Genomic DNA, 20,837 nt, shown 5'->3' with positions numbered 1-20,837 from the left:
AAGAATGCAGGAATAAGAAACACAGACTTTTTAGTGAGATAAAATGAGGGAGAGGAAGCCTCCAGCTGCTATGATAGTCCAGGCAGGACATTAAAGGGTAGGGGGGGAGAGGAGACCAGCCTTCCACTGCTACGATAGTCCAGGCAGTACAGAATCTTTTCTTTATACGTGACGGGGGGGGGGTGTGTGTGTGTGTGTGGCTGATGGAGCTCAGCCACCAGTTGCTATGATGAGGACGGTTACCAGCCATTCTGTACCAACTGCTGGGAATGACCAGGAGTCATTCCTATTTTTATCCGGGCGCCCCCAGCCGACCTCACCAAGGCCAGCCAGGAGTACTCACGGGCTGATGACGAGAACGGATACCAGTCCTTCTGTACTGTACCGTCTGCCACCGGGGAGGGGAGAGGATGCTGCTGTTTAGCTCTCCAGCACCCCGTCTACCAGCAGCATGCAGTAGACATAGGGTGACATTGAAAAAAGGCGAGAAACGATTTTTTCCCCTTTTCTTTCGGGGGTGTGTGTGTGAAGGGTGTAAATTGACGACATACACCCTGAAACACCCGGGAAAATGTTTTTGACCCTTCAGGCACTTGGAGCCCAGCCAAGAATGCAAATGCTTTTCGGAGATTGCGGGGACTGTGGGATAGCTGGAGTCCTCAGTACTCCCTCCCTCCCTCCATGAGCATCCATTTGATTCTTTGGCTTTCCATTACACTTGTCATGCAGCACTGTGCTGAGTCCCTGCTGTGGCCTCTGTCTGGAGATTTTTTCAAATGCTTTGGCATTTCGTCTTCTGTAACGGAGCTGTGATAGAACAGATTTGCCTCCCCATACAGCGATCAGATCCAGTATCTCCCGTACGGTCTATGCTGGAGCTCTTTTTGGATTTGGGACTGCATCGCCACCCGTTCTGATCAGAGCTTCACGCTGGGCAAACAGGAAATGAAATTCAAAAGTTCGCAGGGCTTTTCCTGTCTACCTGGCCAGTGCATCCGAGTTCAGATTGCTGTCCAGAGCAGTCACAATGGTGCACTGTGGGATACCGCCCAGAGGCCAATACTGTCGATTTGCGGCCACACTAACCCTAATCCGATATGGTAATACCAATTTCAGCGCTACTCCTCTCGTCGGGGAGGAGTACAGAAACCGGTTTAAAGAGCCCTTTATATCAATATAAAGGGCCTCTTTGTGTGGAGGGGGGCAGCGTTAAATCGGTTTAACGCTGCTAAAATCGGTTTAAACGCGTAGTGTAGACCAGGCCTAAGAGGGAGCAGGACTATCGTCTGAAGCTCCTCCTGATGGAGTCGGCCCTTCAGCCAAAGCCAGGGCCAACACCAGCATCCTTGGTACGCAGTGCACTGGCCTCGGTGCGGGATGTCCTGGTATTGAGGAAGGACTCCACCAGGGAGCACCGGCATCGTTCCCCAGCCCGCAAGGCCAGTGCCACCAGGTGGCACTGTTCGCAGTCCTCAGTGCCACATAAGAAAAAGAAATGAGACAGGGGACATTCCCCTGGCAAGAAGCCGAGGAGGGACTCCAGTGGGACAACCTTGGTCTGGTCCTCAAGAACTGGCGCCGTTGACTCTGGCCCCAGTGGCAGAGCCATTGAGTCAGGCAAGAACGGACTCCCCTACCCGGGATGATTTGGAGGAAGAGCTTGACCTCCCTTCCACTCCGGATACATATGAGGCAGCTCGAGACCTCATTGCCATGACGGCGCAGTACCTGGCCCCGCAGGTGTGGGGCCTGGCTTAACAAACTCAGGCACTGCTAGTAACACCAGTGATGGCACTGACTGCGTCGTCATGCCCAGCACCATGGGCAGCTCCAACATCCATCGTGGCACCAATGGCGGCACCGATGGTGGCACTGCTGTTGTTTCATCATCGGGGGAAGCCCATGATGTTGTGGCGCCGATCTCCGTCTCCCCAGTACTGCTCGTCGGCACCGTCGGGCTCCGCTCCCCTGTGGTCGGGTACAGAATACTCGTCAGAGTCAGATGCTGAAACTTCTGTCTCCCGATGCAGCCACCATTATTTCTGGTCCTGGGACCGATCCCGGTACCATAGGCCAGTGGAACAACTGACATCAGCCATCACTTGGCCATCCCAGTGGGAGGGACCAGTACAATGGCCCTTTTGGACCCCTTGGGCCTACCACCAGGCTCAGGGTCAGGGATCCAGGCCAGTATCGGTAGTGTCGGCCCCCCGTGTCCCTCCATCAGTGACATCGCTGGTAGACCTCGAGGACCCCGTGTGAGACAGGGCTGCTGAGCTGCCACAGCAAGCGCAGCCCCATCTCCACCGACATCGGTGGCACCTGAACCTCTGGTCACGGGGAGCTCCGAGATACCTGACTCAACCTCCAGAGAACCAGAGGGGCAGGAAGACCCCGTCCCAGTAACCTCTTCTTCCTCCTCGCCGGACGAGGCAGTTAGACTTGGGGCCAGGGGGCTGTTTGGCTGAACCCTGGCCTTGGCCCAAAGAGGACTGCAGTGGGCGCCTCCTATTATTCCTGCCCCTTCTCCTTGATGGATCTCGTCTAGGAGGCCCAGGGTAGAAGCGGGATGGGGGCTGAGGTCTAAAGGGCTTTCTCTGAGGCGCTGGGGTGTGTAGCCCAAGAGTCCTTTAGGCTATGCAGGCGCGTGTCTGTTTTGAGCGAACAGGCCCTCTCAGTCAAAGGGGAGGTCCTGTATTGTGTTCTGGACCTCCAGTGGGATACCCAAAACCTGGAGCTACGCACTGCGCCTCATTGCAATGGTGGTGGCCATGGTTCGAGCTGCAGAGTCTGCCGCATCCAGTGCTGCCTGGAGGGTGGTCCTAGACACCATTCTACCCTCCTTAAGGAGCAAACCAAACTCCTTGCGAGAATCGGCCGGGATTAACTCCTGGAACTTAGCCAGCAGCTCCAGGAATTAAAAGCGTATTGGCCAAGCACTGCCTGCTGATTCGCTACTTGAAGCTGGAGCCCACCAGTCGAATAGACTTGACGGCCAAAGAGATCCAGCTTCTTGGCATCCTGTGACTTAGGTGCAGGGCCTGGCTGCCCTTGCCGTTCCTTGTGGTTTGCCGCATCAACCACCAGAGTCCCTGGCTGGGGATGGATAAAAAGGTGCTCATAGCCCTTTTGGGGCACAAAGTAGTGTCTCTTGACACCTTTAGCCCTTGGTGATATAGAGGCTGGGGTTTGCCAGAGCACCTTAGTGGTGTTCTGAATTGTCCTTATGAGGGGCAAGGCCACTCTAGAAGGACCCACGGGAGTGAGGAGGTCCACCATTGGATCCGAGTCCTCTATAACCTCCTCTGCCTGGAGGTTAAGGTTAACTGCCACCCTCCTAAACAGGTCTTGGTGGCCCTTGGTCAGTAGGGACATATATACACCGCCATAAAGGCACCACTCTAGGGGTCTCCACAGCTGACCCGATGGGTACCGCTAGGGGAAAAGCTTTCTGGCAATCGTGCACGCAGTGTGCGCACACCTATTGGAATGGACATGAGCAACACATATCGAAGAACAACAGTTATGGGAGGTAAGTAACCGTTTTTTCCCTGTGGACTAAGGCGAGGTTACTACAGGTTAATTAGAGCACTTGGAGCCTATTAAGGCCCTGCCCAAGACCTAATAAACCCCCATGCTTCAGTCAGATAGGAGGAGGGAAGGAGAGCTGACTGTAGTTTGGAGGTGTACTGGTGTTGACCAGAGAATCAGAGTACTGGGGAAGGGAGACCCTGCCCAAGCAGGGCAGAGGGACTTCCCCAGTACAGAGGACTGAGAGAAACCCTGCCCAAGGGGAAAGAGGGTAAGAAGCCTGTGAAGCTGAAGGAGCTGGGAGCAGAATAAGGGGCAGACCTGGGTCCCTTCCCTGCTCTCCTCTCCCCCTCCAGGGCACTAGTGGAGCCCAAGAATAGGGGCAGGGCTCGTGCCCTGACCCACCACACCAAGCAAAAGCATGGGACCCATCACAGTAGCGTTGGCCATTTGCCACACGCTCTAACTCCCCGATGTAGATGCTGCTGCCATGAACTAAAAGGTATCTAGTATATGTTTATGTAGTCCTGCATCCATCGTACAGAGGTGTAATCAGTGACAAGGATTAATTTACTTCTGAGAAGGTAATATTGGAGTGGCTGTATTGCCCATTTCACTGCTTAGCTCTCTTTTTCTATAATGGAGAAAGCCTTCTCTCTTAGGAACTGTTTGTGGCTCAGGGAGAGTTCCTTGCCATTGACCACCTGGGATGAGACAGCCCCCAACTCAACTTCTGAGGTATCAATTTGTAGGAGGAATTCCTTGGTGAAGTCTGAGCTGTAGAAACAAGCTCCCCACAGAGGTGATCCTTTAGGGTCTGAAAGGCCTTCTCACAAGTTTCTATCCAGCAGATCTTTCTCAGGCTGCTGTCGTTGAACAGATCGATGAGAGAGGCTGCAATAGATGATATTCCTGGCACAAACCAGTTATAGGATCCTGCCAGTTCCAAAACCTGGTTATCAGGGCTGGGGCCTGGGAGGCCTGAACTAGGAGTTAGTGTCAGGAATGGGTCCAGGGACCAGAAGCCAATTACCAGCAATCAGGTTGGGTGGAATACCAGGATATCAGAATCAAGGGACCAACCAGCGGGCAGTAATTAGGAGGCAGTTACCAAGAGTCAGGCCAAGTCAGGATATCAGAAGGCAGGAGCAGATAAACACCAGACCAGCAGTCTGTGGCAGGGTGAAGCCTAGTTATACAGACAACTTCCTGTTTCCTCTTCTGGCTTAAATCCAGAAGCATTGGAGCTCTTCTAATCAGAATGTGGGGGTGGGGCTAGTGTCCCAGTTGGGCTCCATGAATCCCAGTCCCAGATGTTGTCTGTTAGCTGCTGGGTGGAGGATTGGAGCATGAAGATTCAGAGGGCCACTGCGGACCAGGCTTCAAGACCCACAGGGCCTGACACTCATACTTCCTTGAGGTGGCAACAAGGCAGGTCTTTGAGGCCTGTGCCTTGTCTATAAGAAGTTGTATCTGTCCATTCCCCAATGTATATCCCAGGTAAGTAGTTTTGTCTATGCCTATACAGCATTTTGTGGGGGTCTCCTTGAGGGACTGGAGTACAGCAGCTACCTTCTTCACAGTGTCCTCCTAGTTCTGGCTATAGAAAGCAACATCATTGAGGTAGGCCATGACATTACTATTGTCTAGCTGTCCCTTAGACATTGGAACAGTGGTGGGGCCCCATGTAGCCCAAACAGCATGGTCTGAAACTGATGTAGGCTGTGTGTGTGGAGGGGAAGACTGTTTTTTCTTGAGACTCCAGAGTTAGTGGGATTTGCCAGTATCCCTTTGTAAGATCTAGGGTGGTAATATATTTGGTCTCACCTGGCTTGTTGATGTGAAGTGGACCTCTTGAACTCTTGTGAGGGAGAACTCAGGAGGAGCTCTTCTTCAGGCCAGTAGAAACCCTGTCCTTGTCTTGGGTTTTAGACACTGCTGGCACAAGTCCTGCAGTTTCTAGGCCCCTGAGGAATATCATTCTTCATGAAATTGCTGGTGGAACATTTCTGGGATATCCAACGAGTCTAAAATGGCTGCTTTGACTTGGGCATAATCCCATGCCGTCACTGGGTCTAGTACACAATAGGCAGCCTCTGTTGTCCTGGTCAAGTGTGGGGCCAGTAAGTCTACCTATTGCTACAGTGACCAGTGTGCTGCTCTTGCCACCCATTCAAAAGTTTCAGGAAAGGCCTCTGGATCATCTTCAGGCCCCACCTTCATGAGTTTGGCCAGCAGCAGGGGCCCCGCTGGGTGCACCTCAAGCGAACACATGGAGGAAGGCCCCCAGCCATTTCTCTCAGCAATTTGGGCATTTAATTCCATTTAGAAGCTATATCTGTTCAGAATATATTATTTTAGTGAAGAAACCATTACTGGCAGCTCCATCATTTCCCTACATTTTGGCCAGGGAAGAGATATTAATCTGAAATATTAGAGGAAACCATTTTAATTTTTCAACAATTTTATATCCTTGCATTTACTAATAGTGAATTTATTTTAGCTTTACCAGGCTCAAAAAGATGACCCTCCTCTTGCCCGAAACATGCCCCCTGTAGCAGGAAAGATACTGTGGGTGAGGCAGCTTTTCCGGCGGATAAGTGAACCAATCAACTTTTTCTATGTAAGTTGATCATTACTGATGTGAGGGAAAATTATAGATTTAATAAACAATCCATACTTGGTTTACTTGTGATCCAGTGACAAGACCACCTCTGGCTGTGAACTTGTCACGTCTCATGTGCGAGGCAACATCAGTATTTGCATGTGAAATTGCTAGGAAAACACTGATTCTGCAAGAAGCACTTCTGGGGATTCAGGTAGTGGTGGTATTTGACTCAGTATTAAACAAGTGCTCCAGCACTGTGGTAGCAGGCATTATATTATTGGAAATGCAGTCATAAGAACAGAAGAATGGCCATACTGGGACAGACCAATGGTCCATCTAGCCTAGTATCCTGTCTTCTGACATTTTCTGGTACCAGATGCTTCACAGGGAATGAACAGAGCATGGCAATTATTGAGTGATCCATCCCCTGTCATCCAGTCCCAGCTTCTGGCAGTCAGAGGCTAAGGGACAGCCAGAGCATTGGGTTGCGTCCCTGACCATCTTGGCTAATAGCTATTGATGGTCCTATCCTCCAGGAACTTGTTTAATTCTTTATTTAACCCAGTTATACTTTTGGTCTTCACAACATCCCTTGGCAATGAGTTCCACAGGTTGATCATGCATTGTGTGAAGAAGTACTTCCTTTTGTTTGTTTTAAACTTGCTGCCTGTTAACTTCATTGGGTGACTCCTGGTTCTTGTGTTATGTGAATAACTCTTCCTCATTCACTTTCTTCACACCATTTATGTTTTATAGACTTCTAATATTCCCCCTTAGTTGTCTCTTTTCTAAGTTGTGCAGTCCCAGTCTTTTTATGTCTTCTCATATGGAAGCTGTTCCATACCTCCAACTATTCTTGTTGTTCTTCTCTGTTCTTTTCCCAATTATAATATATCTTGTTGAGGTGGGGTGACCAGAACTACATGTAGTATTCAAGGTGCAGGCGTACCATGGATTTATATAATGGCATTATGATATGTCTTATTATCTATCCCTTTCATAATAGTTCCTAACATTGTTAACTTTTTGACTGCTGCTACACACTGAGCAGATGTTTTCAGAGAACTGAGTAAATGTTTTCAGATCATTGAATGAAGTATCATTTGAAGATATATTTCATCATTACAGATAATAGCACCTATGAGGCAGGATGAGACCAGTGAGTAAGGAAGGCCTTACTGGATGCTCTGTCCATCATCTAGCAAAGTGCTATCCTGTTTGGTTTTCAAATAATATAAATAAAAGTTCTCAATCAAATTAAAAATACCAAAGCACCTTGATATTTGATTAATAACTTTGTATGTGACATTTTTTGTAATCCAAATTATTTATAATTTGAATAATTTAATTGCTTTGCATGTAATTATTTAAAGTAATAATAAAAGTGAAATTTGTGTGTGTTTAGCCTCAAAAATCTCCTTTATTCAGATTAATCCAAATCCTGAGTAGTGCTGGGCATCCATTTCAACAGAAATTATAAGTCCTTTACACAGTAGAGTAAAATTGTCACTTTTTAAAGTATTATTTAAAAAAAAGGCAGAGGGTTTTTTTTTTGTTTTTTTTTATTACTTAGGCCAATCTCCTATTGATTTCAGCAGGACATATATTTGGATGATACTATACTTGATAGCACGCTTTAAATATAAATTTAATTTGAGATTTAAAGCTTCAAAAATTCATAGTAAATAATTTTAAACAATTTTCATTTGACATCAAGTTGAAATGCTGTTTGATATGTTCATAATTTTAATTTGCAATGTTTTAATAGAAAAATTCAGATATCTTGACAAGTCCAGAAGGTAAAGCAGTGGTTCGATTATTCAATAAAATTTCCTATGTATTGGTGGAATTTGAGGTACTCTATCACATGGCTTGGGTGAAGGAAATTTCTCAGCTACAATATGGTGAGTAGTTAGGTATGTTAGACTTCTAATAAATGTGTGTAAGTTTTTCACATCAGCCTTGTTCTGCCTGTTATAACATTTTATTGCAATTTGTTCTTGTGTGTTGTTGACAACTGCTAGATTTATAGAAAATCAACTTAAATTATTTTTTAAAATATTTTAGCCTTTAAAATGCAAATTATAGTCCTGCTTTTGCAAGTATACATGATAGGACAGACCCCTGCATCTGAATGACTGTGTGGGTGAAGGGGTTTGCATTATGGAACTACTTGCAGGGTGGGGCCAATGATTGATTTATTTGTAAAGCACAATTATCTTGGTATTACATTATATTTTTAGTTATGTAGGTTATATTGAATAAGAATTATAGTACAACAAGCTAAAGTAGTAATATATAAAAGAAAAAGAAAATCTCCCAGATATAAGATAACATGACTTTTTAGCAATTAAAACATTAATTATTATTAATTTGTTTGTTCACTGAGCTTCAAAAGTGTGTTAGACACCAAAAACAAACCAGTCCATGTCTGAAGAGATTACAATGGAAGGCCCTGATCTTACAAAGGGTTAAGCACATGCTTAACCAAATGATCCCTGCTCTGAAAAGCTTACAATCATATTATAGATATTGTGCAACTTGAAAGCAACAGATAACTGTGTTTAAATATATGACTATGAATCAGGGTACCTCAACATACCTTAAATGCCTCTAAACCATGTTGAGGTGCCCTGATTCATAGTTATATCTTTTAAGCCTAGACGGGATCATTGTGATCGTCTAGCCAAAGTGTTCTCAATCTTCATTGCACCATGACTCCATTTTGACAACAAAAATTACTACACGACCCCAGAAGGGGGGACCAAAGCCTGAGCTGTCCTGAGCCCCACCACCCCGGGCCAGCCAAAGCCAACGCCCGAGCCCCACAACCCTGGGTGTGAGCAAAGCTGAAGCCCAAAGGCTTCAGCTTCAGGCAGGGGGCCTATAACTTGAGCCCTGCCACCCAGGGCTGAAGCCCTTGGGCTTTGGCCCTGGATGGTGTGGCTCGTCTTTATCTTTGGACCTGGGCGGTGAGTCTCGGGCTTCAGGTTTGGACCCCAAGTAAGTCTAATGTCAGCCCTGGTGACCCCATTAAAACAGGGTCGTGACCCACTTTGGGGTCCTGACCCACAGTTTGAGAACCGCTAATCTAGCCTGATCTCCTGCATAGCGCAAACAATAGCGCCTTCCTATATTAATTTCTGCTTCCGGTCCAAAAGTTGTGCTTGAACTAGAGCATATATTTTAGAAATAACATCCAATCTTGATTTAAATATTTCCAGTGTAAGCTGTTCCTGGTAAGCCGTTCCAGTGTTTAATTACCTCACCGTTAAAACATTGTTCCATATTTCTAGTCTGAATTTATTTAGCTTCAACTTCCAGTCATTGTTCTTGTTATGCCTTTGTCTGCTGGACTGAAGATCACACTATCATCAACTTTGATTGCACAGGCTGCTATCAGAGACAGAAAATAGGATGAACCACTGGACTTTAACTCTGAAAATAGATCCATGCAAGCAGAATTTTGTGCTCACATGGAGCCCCCGTGAAGCCAACAGAACTCCTTATGGGAAAAAGTTCCCACATGTATGGTCTGGTTGCAGGATTGGATTTTAGCATTTTTCTAGCCTTACATTTTGGGTTTTATTTGGCTTTGTTTTTCCTTGATCTTCCTGTCTCAGTATTATCTTCTTCTTGGACTTGTTCCTGCAAGAAATTGAGCAGCTCCTGAAAGTGCTTACGTCCTTGCAGGATTGAACCCATAATTGCCTCATGCCCAATCATTCACATTTTCTCAGAAGTCTAATAAGGACTCATTATAAAATAGAAACACTCAATAGTTTATGAATATTTATTTTAAAATATACTTTAATTTACTTGCAGCATTACAAGCTACACTACTGGTACGTCATCCTGAAACTGGGAAGTTGCTTGTTAATTTTGATCCCAAAATTCTAGAGATTGTCCGAGAGACTAAGTGTATGATAAAGATGGGTCTCGAAGTACCAGAGCAAGCAAAGAGGGTAGTAAAAATAGAAAATACTCTGAAGGCAAACAAATTGTATTTGGAGGTAAGTTTAAAAACCCACCATTTCTTTTTAAAAGAAATAACTAATATTGTCTAGAGTATAGTGCCATACTCTGCATACTGGTCTTTTAATACCACATTTCGAGTCTTGACTCTATGTCAGTACAGGTGAGTCGCATCATACGCGCATTTAACTTACACAAATTCAACTATACGTGCTCAACAAAAAAAAGAAAAACAACACGATACCTGTAAATAGTGCGGGCAGTTCCACCCACCATTCCACAAAATGAGCGTATGCCCTGGAGTGAGCGTGAGATGGGAAATGTGAATCTGCTGTTCCCTCAGTTGGTCTCAGTTCCCACGTGCCTCTCATAGCGTGAGCATCTTGCCACGCTGAGTGTGATTCTAGTGTTTAAAGGTACATTTTTTCGTACAACATGACCCCTAAATGCAAGCCAACTAATTCAACCGAAGAAACAGCGATCTGTTCCAATGCTGGAGGAAAAACTGGCTGTGTTGGACTTATTGAGAGATGGTATGTCGATCTCCAGTGTGGCACAAAAATATGGCCACAACGAATCTAGCATCCGTGCCATCAAGATTCGAGAGAGAGAAATTCATCAAGCCGTGGCATCAAGTGCTCCAATAACTGCTAAGGTGATGAGCCAGGTGCATGATAAGACTTCAGTGAAGAAAAAAGGCATTAAACTTATGGCTGGAAGACATGAACTGTAAACATGTACCTATTGATGGCAACACGTTGCGAGAAAAGGCTCTTAGCCTCTACGCGCTGTTCAAACCTCCTGCTGAAGACGGACAGCCTTCTGATGAGAAGGAATTCAAAGCCAGCCAAAGTTGGTGTAGTGAGTCGGTGTGGCTCCCCTCCTGCCCAGCAGAGGGAGCTCCCTCCCAGACACCCAAGTGGGCGGAGCCACCACCACCAGTCCCTGCCCCCCGGAAGTCAAGGGGCGGGACAGGAAGTAGAAAAGCTGGCCGCCAAAGCTCAGTCAGAGCCCAGCCACCGCCGGGAGCAGACGTGCCGGCGGGAGCTCCTGACTGGGAACCCTCCAGGGCCCGAGGCAGCTGTCCTGACTGGCCGAAGCTTCCTCGCGCCCAGTACGACGAGGAGCCACCGGAGCTTCCCCGTGACCAGTACCCAGAGGAGCCGCTGGAACTCCCCCGCGCCCACTATGAAGAGGAGCCGCCAGAGCTTCCCCGTCCCTGCTGTTACCCGGAGGAGCCGCCTGAGCACGCCTGGCCAGACTTCCCGGAGGAGCTGTCGGACCTGCCACCAAGCCCTGGGCTGGAGGAGCCTATGCAGGTTGACTGGCCTGGAGCGGGCGCCCCGGACGAGGTAAGCCCTGAGGGGGGAAGTGGAAGTAGTCCGGGGGTAGCCGACCCCTGTCAGGCTGCAGACACAGAGGTCCCGATGTCAGTGTGTTGCGGTCAGGACCCACTGACCAGTGGCAGTGATAGCTGCTGTTAGGGCCCCGGGCTGGGACACAGTGGAGTGGGCAGGCCTGTGTCCCTCCTGCCACCCCACTCACGGGTGGCAGTTTTCCCCCTCACCCAGGTGTAAGGACCTGGGCCTATACGCCTACTGTTAGTTCATTGCTCAGCCCCTGCCCCAAAGGGCCTGAGCTCTCTGAACTGTTGTTGAGTGCTCAACCCCTGCTCCCAAGGGCCTGAGCTTAATATACTGTTTACTGCTCAGCCCCTGCTCCAAAGGCCCTGAGCTCATTGTCCTGATTACTGCTCAGCCCCTGCTCCAAAGGACCTGAGCTCATTGTCCTGATTGCTGCTCAGCCCCTGCTCCAAAGGGCCTGAGCTCATTGTCCTGATTGCTGCTCAGCCCCTGCTCCAAAGGGCCTGAGCTCATTGCACTGTTTACTGCTCAGCCCCTGCTCCAAAGGGCCTGAGCTCCTTATACTGTTTACTGCTCAGCCCCTGCTCCAAAGGGCCTGAGCTCATTGTCCTGATTACTGCTCAGCCCCTGCTCCAAAGGGCCTGAGCTCATTGTCCTGATTGCTGCTCAGCCCCTGCTCCAAAGGGCCTGAGCTCATTGCACTGTTTACTGCTCAGCCCCTGCTCCAAAGGGCCTGAGCTCCTTATACTGTTTACTGCTCAGCCCCTGCTCCAAAGAGCCTGAGCTCATTGTCCTGATTACTGCTCAGCCCCTGCTCCAAAGGGCCTGAGCTCATTGTCCTGATTGCTGCTCAGCCCTTGCTCCAAAGGGCCTGAGCTCATTGTCCTGATTGCTGCTCAGCCCCTGCTCCAAAGGGCCTGAGCTCATTGTCCTGATTGCTGCTCAGCCCCTGCTCCAAAGGGCCTGAGCTCATTGAACTGACTGCTGCTCAGCCCCTGCACCAAAGGGCCTGAGCTTATCGTACTGAGCGCTGCTCAGCCCCTGCACCAGAGGGCCTGAGATTATTGTACTGTACTGCTGCTCAGCCCCTGCACCAGAGGGCCTGAGCTGTCTAACACTGTTTACTGTCGTTCAGCCGGTTCAATAGGAGACGAGGAGTGAGTCGGTGTGGCTCCCCTCCTGCTGAGAGGAGGGTCGAGCCCCGGCTCAACCGATTACAGTTGGCTTAACAGTTTTAGGAACCGCTTCAATCTCAAAAACGTGCAGACCACTGGTGAAGCTGCATCTGCCAATGAAGAGGCAGCAAAAGCCTACCCCGAACAATTAAAGAAAATCATAGAAGAAAAGGGCTATCTTCTGGAACAAGTTTTTAATGCTGACGAGACTGGGCTCTTCTGGAAAAAAAATGCCCAACCTTACTTACATTTCAAAATCAGAAAGACAAGCCCCTGGCTTCAAAGCAGCTAAAGACCATGTGGCTGTGTTGTTTTGTGGCAATGCGGCTGGGCTTGCTCTACAGGGCTGCAAATCCCCGTGCCCTAAAAGGCAAGAACAAAAATTTCCTGCCTGTGTTCTGGCAATCAAATAAAAAGGCTTGGGTGACGGCAGCATTATTTCTGTATTGGTTCCACAAGTGTTTCATTCCGGAGGTCAAGCGGTACCTCTAAGAGAAAGGACTTGACTTTAAAGTGTTGCTGATCGTAGACAATGCTCCAGGCCACCTTGCGGCACTCCGGTTTGCACATAACAATGTTGAAGTCGTCTTTCTCCCCCCTCAATATCACCTCCATCCTCCAACCTGTTGACCAAGGCGTGATTCGCTGTTTAAAGGCCACGTACATGAGGCTTACGTTCTCACGGATATGTAGCGCTATGGATGCTGATCCCAATCTTAATGTGATGGAGTGTTTAAGTCCTTCAACATTGCCGATTGCATCACTTAAATTAAACAGGCAATGGATGCAATCAAGCCTGAAACAGTCAATGCATGTTGGCGAAACCTATGGAAAGAATGTGTGAATGATTTTAAGGGTTTCCTGACCATTGACAAAGAAGTGAAATGCATTGTTCAGTTGGCCAGGCAAGTGGGTGGTGATGGCTTCGTTGACATCCTTGAGGAAGAAATTGAAGAATTAACTGAGAGCCATAGAGAAACATTGACTAACGAAGAGTTAGAGGAACTGATAAAATCGTGTACAGAAGATAACGATGATGACGATGAACAGGAAGAGCCAGCAAGTTGGAATCTTCATACATTTGCTGAAGTGTTCCAAGCCGCGAAACACTTGAATGATTTAATTTCTGAATACAATCCCTCTATGGAATGTAGCCTCAAAATCATATGTAGTATTACGGACGATTTGAGACCGTATCAAGAAATGTTTGAGCAGCTCAAGAGACAACAGTGACAGTTGCCGATCACCATGTTTTTCAAGGAAAAACAACCAGCAGCAGATGAGCCTATACAATCAACTTCTTGAGCTGAACCAGAGCCAAGCATTTCGTCTACATCTCGCTCTCCGTCACCTCTGTCTCTTGGATCGACATCAAGCCCTGACGACCCCCTGTAATTACCCCCTTAATTAAAAATACAGTACTGTAAAATTATATTTTGCATATGTATTCTTTATTATATACTGTACATTACTGTATACATTATACATTTATACATATTACTGTACAGGGTTGTATACACAAAAGCATGTACAGTATACTGTACTGTAACAGGGTGCTGGCCAAAAGGCACTGACCTAGCCCCTGTTAGCTCAGAGCCTCCTAGCTCAGCTCCCAGTAAGGGGAAGTGATTGGAGCTGACAGGATGTGGCTGATTAAAGCGCTAGAAGAGAATCACCTGTGAGCTTGATGGGGGAAGGCCTATAAAGCTGGCAGGAAGGAAGCAGAAGGGGAGGAACAGGAAAGTGAGGAGTGACGGCCTGTTGCTCCCAGCTAGCTGGAAGAGCAAGCTGTTCCCCAAGGGGCTACCTGATTGATACTGAACTGTATATAGCTGTGTAACAGGGTCGGTACTCACCCCTGCCGCGCCTCCTGCTGGTCGGTCCCGGAATGTCCCTCGGTCCGGCCCTGGAGCGCCCTCGGCAGGCTGGTGACCCGCCTGTTCTCTGGCCCCGGCGTCCCTCCCTGGACCCGGTGCCCGCTATCTATAATTGGGTCTCCCCCTCCCAGGGGAACCCCACGCTACTATCCCCGCCTTGCCTCAGTAGTGGCTACTGTCAGTCATGGTCTAGCCCCACACCCTGGGGCAGACTGCAGTATCAGCCCACTCATCACAGGCAAAGGGGGTTTGGACCTGCTGCTTCGTCCTACCCCTAGGTTGCCCTCTGCAACCCCTCAATACCTGTTGGCCCACTGCTAGGCCGCAGCCTGGGGCTTTCCTGGCTAGAGCTTCCCTGGCTCCTTAGCCTATTCCCCAGCACTGCTTCACTCAGGTATCTGCGCTCAAGCCCTAAGCAGCCAGGCCCATCTCTCTCTGGAAGCAGAGAGAGACTCCCTCTTGGGCTCTGGCTTCCCTGCTTCTTATAAGCCCCAGGGCTTCAGTTTGGGGCGTGGCCTCCAGCTGCAGCCACTTTCCCAATCAGCCCAGCTCTGTCAGGCCACTTTTAGCGCCTTAAAACCCCGGAGCAGGGTCCACCCTGCTACAAGCTGTATATAGGTGGTGGTGGGAAAAGACAGGGAAATGAAAGGCACTGGGGTTTGCAAAAGAGTGGTCTCCAGCTAATTTGTACCACGAGCGACAAAGGGCCCGTCTACATGTACTTTATGGGCAATTTAAGGGATTTTCAAGGGTAATTTTGACTATACGCGATTCTCGCCTTACGCACTGACTTTAGAACCTAACTCCTGTGTAAAATGCGACTCCACTGTAACGTTAATTAAGAGGAGCCAGATTTTTTGAAATAATCCAAAGAAAGGTTTCCCATTTTTTATCACCAATTTTCAGGAAAAAGGTTGATGAATAAGACAGTTTGACAACTGAGGTGTTTTTGTGTTAAGGGGAAATTTGGATTTCCGGAAGGTTTTATCTGCTTGTGTGAGTGGTAAGATTGGGGATCATATAATTTAATATAGACAGAATGGATTTGGTGGGACACACAAGTAGGAGGGGGAATTTATCTTCATTCATGGCAATTTTCCAGAGCCTCTTTCTCCCTCTCCTTTATTTTGGTTGCAGCTCCCTGATCTTTCTTACCTTAATTCTGATCTTGGGCCTAACTTTTTCAGTGTTGGTCCATGGTGCACTAGCCCTTGGCATCTTTATTTGAATTTTCAGAGCACTACTGTACTGTAGATTATGCAATACAATCTGGAAAGCTTTATAATCATTTGCACAGTAGCATATGAAGAACACAGTGAGGAATGCTTGCAGACAGGGAAACAGTCCATTCAGATTTCAACATTAAGACGTAGATTTTAGGCCTGAATTAAGGTGAGGATAGGGAAAAAGGGAAGAGATAATAGGGAGCTTTTCCGTAGGATGAAAGACTGTGGAGAAGTAGGAGAGGATGCCAGATGGCTGATTTTACTGAACATAGGAATTGCCATCCTGGATAAGACCCGGATAAAGCTGTTTCCAATAGTTTCTAGTAATGGATGGTTCAGAGAAGGTTCAAGGAACCTTGCCCGTAGAGAAAGTTTCTTCGTGACTTTGGTTATAGTTTTCCTTATGCCCTGAAGCAAGTGTGTTTATAACCCTTCCAAAATTCTTCTTTTGTTTTGTTTTTAATCCATACTATTTTAATTGTGGGTGTTATCATTATTCATATGAATGTATAACCTTTTAATCTTGCTAATATTTTTGCCTCCATGATATCTTATGGCAATGAGTTCCACTAGCTAATTGAGTACTGTGAAAAAGTATCTCATTTTATTAATTTTAAATGTGCAGCCTTTCAATTTAATTGAATATCCTTCTGTTCCTGAGATTATGAGCTACGATATATAGGCTGGAGAAAATGCCTTACAGTGAAAGACTTGTGGAGTTCAATCTGTTTAATTTATCAAAAAGAGGATTGAGAGGTGACTCAATTACAGTGTGCAAGCTCCTTCATGAGAGGAAAATACTGGGTACTAAAGGACTCTTTAATCTAGCAGAGAGAGGTATAACAAGAACCAGTGGCTGAAAGATTACACCAGAAAAATTAACATTAAAAATTAGGCACAAATTTCTAACGGTGAGGTTGATTAATCACTAGAACAAACTACCAAGAGAAGTGGAGGGTTCTCCATCTCTTAATGTCATCAGATCAAGACTGGATGCCTTTTTGGAAGATATAGGTTAGTCAAACACAATTTATTGGGCTTAGTTTTGGGGTAACTGGGTGAAATGTAATGGCCTGTTGTATGCAAGAGATCAGAGTAGATGATCTAATGGTCCCTTATGACTTTAAGATCTATGAATCTATGAAAATAGAAATGTCCAGTCAACCTTCTCCATACCATTGTTTTGTTTTGTGTATGTCATCATTGTGATGGTTGTGGAGATGCTATGTAATCTGAAAATACTGAGATGTAATAATTTTATGACTACTGCATGTGACTTGTTCAGTGAAATAAAATTATTGCCACTTCTTTTAGTGGCCTCTACATAGTCTCACTCATGGGATGCACTGACTGGTGCAGCTTTAATGGCAGAAACTTAGCTAGCAGTGCCCGTTGGAGCACTTGTGCACCTCCTTGTTTCCCTCACTTCACTATTCCTGAAAGTTCTACACTTGAAAGAGGTGTGTGGTGCTCCACCTGCTTCAGTTTGTTCCAACTGCTGTCAGTGATTGTTTAGCAGCCTCTCTGGATCATTGGTACATATCCTTCTTAGACTAACTAAATGCCAAGTTTTTAACACATCTAGATTTAGTTAGCCTTGTATATAGTTACATAGTTAAGATTTTAGATAGGAACCAATACCAGGAAATGCCTATGTGGAAGATACTTTAATGGCCGATCCGAAGATCAAAAGACCAGGATTTAAGTGTTGCGCTTCCTGCCCAGTAGCCTTCCTAACATCAGATGCACACTCACAAGACACATCCACACTACAAAGTTAAGTTGACTTAATGTAAGTCGACATCCAGCCGCGGCAGTAATTAAGTTGGTTGTGCATGTCCACACCATGCCCATTGTGTCAGTGGAGTGTATTCTCACTAGCATTGCATCGATGAACAGAGTAGTGCAACATGAGCAGCTATCCCACAATGCAACTATCTGCAGGGGTTTTTTAGGAAGGGCTTGCAGTGCCTCATGGGACGAAGATATTGTGGCAGGAGGTAATGGGAACATGGCTTCAGCCTCCCATGATGCAGTTTCCTCCCTCCCTGTCTCCCTACCCTGATATCAATGGCAAACAACACATACTTTCTCATGCTTTTTTCAAAAGCTTGGATTAGCCATGCGCATGCCATAGCCCAAGAAGCATTGTCTCCGCTCAGCTGTGCATTCTTGTGGTGAGCATTACAAACACCCCGCATCTTATCCTGCAATATTTCCAGAGCTGAGATAGGAGATGTTGTGTGAAACATTGCAATCTCATTCAAGCAGCCCTGCTGCAAGCCATAGAATAAAACAATTTCCAGTTGCTGCTGGTAGTCGTGCAGCAGCTGAACATGGTGGAGCGCCATTTCTGGTTCCGGGAAACAAGCACTGACTGGTGGGATCATAGAATCATAGAATCTCAGGGTTGGAAGGGACCTCAGGAGGTCATCTAGTCCAACCCCCTGCTCAAAGCAGGACCAAACCCAACTAAATCATCCCAGCCAGGGCTTTGTCAAGCCTGACCTTAAAAACCTCTAAGGAAGGAGATTCCACCACCTCCCTAGGTAACCCATTCCAGTTCTTTACCACCCTACTAATGAAAAAGTTTTTCCTAATGTCCAACCTAAACCTCCCCCTCTGCAACTTGAGACCATTACTCCTTGTTCTGTCATCTTCCACCACTGAGAACAGTCTAGATCCATCCTCTTTGGAACCCCCTTTCAGGTAGTTGAAAGCAGCTATCAAATCCCCCCTCATTCTTCTCTTCTGCAGGCTAAACAATCCCAGTTCCCTCAGCCTCTCCTCATAAGTCATGTGCTCCAGCCCCCTAATCATTTTTGTTGCTCTCCCCTGGACTCTCTCCAATTTATCCACATCCTTCTTGTAGTGTGGGGCCCAAAACTGGACACAGTACTCCAAATGAGGTCTCACCAGTGCTGAATAGAGGGGAATGATCACATCCCTCGATCTGCTGGAAATGCCCCTACTTATACAACCCAAAATGCCATTAGCCTTCTTGGCAACAAGGGCACACTGTTGACTCATATTCAGCTTTTCGTCCACCGTAACCCCTAGGTCCTTTTCTGCAGAACTGCTGCCCAGCCATTCGGTCCCTAGTCTGTAGCAGTGCATGGGATTCTTCCGTCCTAAGTACAGGACTCTGCACTTGTCCTTGTTGAACCTCATAATATTTCTTTTGGCCCAATCCTCTAATTTGTCTAGGTCCCTCAGTATCCTATCCCTACCCTCCAGCATATCAACCACTCCTCCCAGTTTGGTGTCATCTGCAAACTTGCTAAGGGTGCAGTCCACACCATCCTCCAGATCGTTAATGAAGATATTTAACAAAACCGGCCCCAGCACCGACCCTTGGGGCACTCCACTTGATACCGGCTGCCAACTAGACATGGAACCATTGATCACTACCCATTGAGCCTGACCATCTAGCCAGTTTTCTATCCACCTTACCGTCCATTCATCCAGCCGATACTTCTTTAACTTGCTGGCAAGAATACTGTGGGAGACTATATCAAAAGCTTTGCTAAAGTCCAGAAATAGCACATCCACTGCTTTCCCCTCATCGCATAAGTCTGCAGGTATGGGATGATGAGCAGTGGCTGTAGAACTTTTGAATGCAGAAGGCCCCTTTCCAGGAACTTTGTGAAGAGCTTTCCCCAGCCCTGAAGCACAACAACACTAAAATGAGACCTGCTATAACAGTGGAGAAGTGAGTGGCGATTGCTCTGTGGAAGTGTGCAATGCCAGACTGCTACCAGTCAGTGGGGAATCAATCTAGAGTTGGTGAATCCACTGTGGGAGCTGTTATAATCCAAGCGTGCAGGGCCATTAATCAACTTCTGCTAAGAAGGGTAGTGACTCTGGGTAATGTGGATGGTACATAGTGGATGGTTTTGCTGCAATGGGGTTCTCTAACTGCATTGAGGTCATAGATGGCATGCATCTCCCTGTCACCAGGCCACCTAGCCAAAGAGTACATAAACCGTACTGTGGCCGGGGCTGGCAGAGCACTTCTCAGGCCCTGTGGCAGTGACTGGGACAGATCACTCCTCTGCCCCCATGGCCAAATCCATGGCAGAGAGTTCCCCTAGGGCTGTGGCTGGGGCAGAGAGCTCCTCCAGCCCCGGGGCTGTGGCTACAGCAGAGGGCTCCTCTGGCCCCGTGGCCAGGGCAGATATCAACTCAGCTCAATGGTTGTGGACAGGCCAGAGAGCATCTCGGTTCTACAGCTGTGGCCAGAACAGAGAGCTCCCCCAGGGTTGTGGGCAGGGCAGAGCCCTCCTTCGTACCCAGGGCCACGACCACGGCAGAGTGCTCCTCTGTCCCTGGGGCCATGGTGGAGCAACAGAGAACTCCTCAGCCCTAGGGATGCGGGGGCAGGGGAAAAAGAGCTCCTCTGGCCCCAGGGCTGTGGTGGAATGGCAGAGCACTCCTCCAGTCCTGGGACCATGTTGTGGGGAAGGACAGGGACAGAGAGCTCCTTGGGGCTGCAAGTGGGGCAGAGAGCTCCTCTGGCCCCAGGGCCATGGCCAGGGTGGCATAGTGCTCCTCCAGCCTTGGGGCTTCAGTGGGGTGACAGAGCACTCCTTCAGCCCTGGGGCCACATCGGAGGGGGGGGGTGGGACAGAGCTACTTCAGGCTGCAGTGGGGTGACAGAGCGCTCCTCTGGCCACGGAGGGTAGAGAGCTCCTCTGGTTCTGGGGCCATGGGCAGGGCAGCAGAGCCCTCCGACCCTGGGGCTGCAGCGGGGTGGCAGAGCCTCCTCCAGTCCTGGGACCATGGCTGGATTCCGTATTGTTGTTTTGATTCTAAAATTCCCTCTGCGTTCTCATTAATGTAGATTCATAAGGCTCTATCTATTGGTGCTCCACGACCCATGCTCCTCGCCTCTACTTCAGAGTTCTTAATGTGGGGGCTCCATGGTAGAGAGGAAACCGAGGATGGTTTGCCCATGCAGCGCTAGTTAGCCTTGAGACAGAACACAAGGAGGAGATAGTACATGTATGGGCCAAATGGACGCTGCTACCAAAGATCTCTGATCAGAAGTACAGGTTGCAGACACACCTACAGTGGAGCAC

At 47.8% G+C, this 20,837-nt stretch overlaps 1 protein-coding gene across 17 annotated transcripts in view; it reads left to right on the top strand.

Annotated features, from left to right (window-relative positions):
* Positions 1-20,837, top strand: part of DNAH8 (dynein axonemal heavy chain 8) — a 556,010-nt gene that overhangs the window by 128,800 nt on the left and 406,373 nt on the right. For 13 of the 17 annotated variants that reach the window (XM_039529004.1, XM_039529011.1, XM_039529005.1 and 10 more), the window contains 3 exons: positions 6,035-6,154; positions 7,908-8,043; positions 9,965-10,152. In XM_039529004.1, the coding sequence (XP_039384938.1) occupies positions 6,035-6,154; positions 7,908-8,043; positions 9,965-10,152 (444 nt within the window). Of the gene's footprint in view, positions 1-3,470; positions 3,533-5,059; positions 5,155-6,034; positions 6,155-7,907; positions 8,044-9,964; positions 10,153-20,837 lie in introns of those variants that run through there. The other 4 variants (XM_039529020.1, XM_039529017.1, XM_039529021.1 and 1 more) reach the window with 4 other exon arrangements.

The sequence above is a fragment of the Mauremys reevesii genome, linkage group 3, assembly GCF_016161935.1.
Source record: "Mauremys reevesii isolate NIE-2019 linkage group 3, ASM1616193v1, whole genome shotgun sequence".
Taxonomy (NCBI): Eukaryota; Metazoa; Chordata; order Testudines; family Geoemydidae; genus Mauremys; species Mauremys reevesii.
This window is presented reverse-complemented; position numbering and strand designations above follow the sequence as displayed.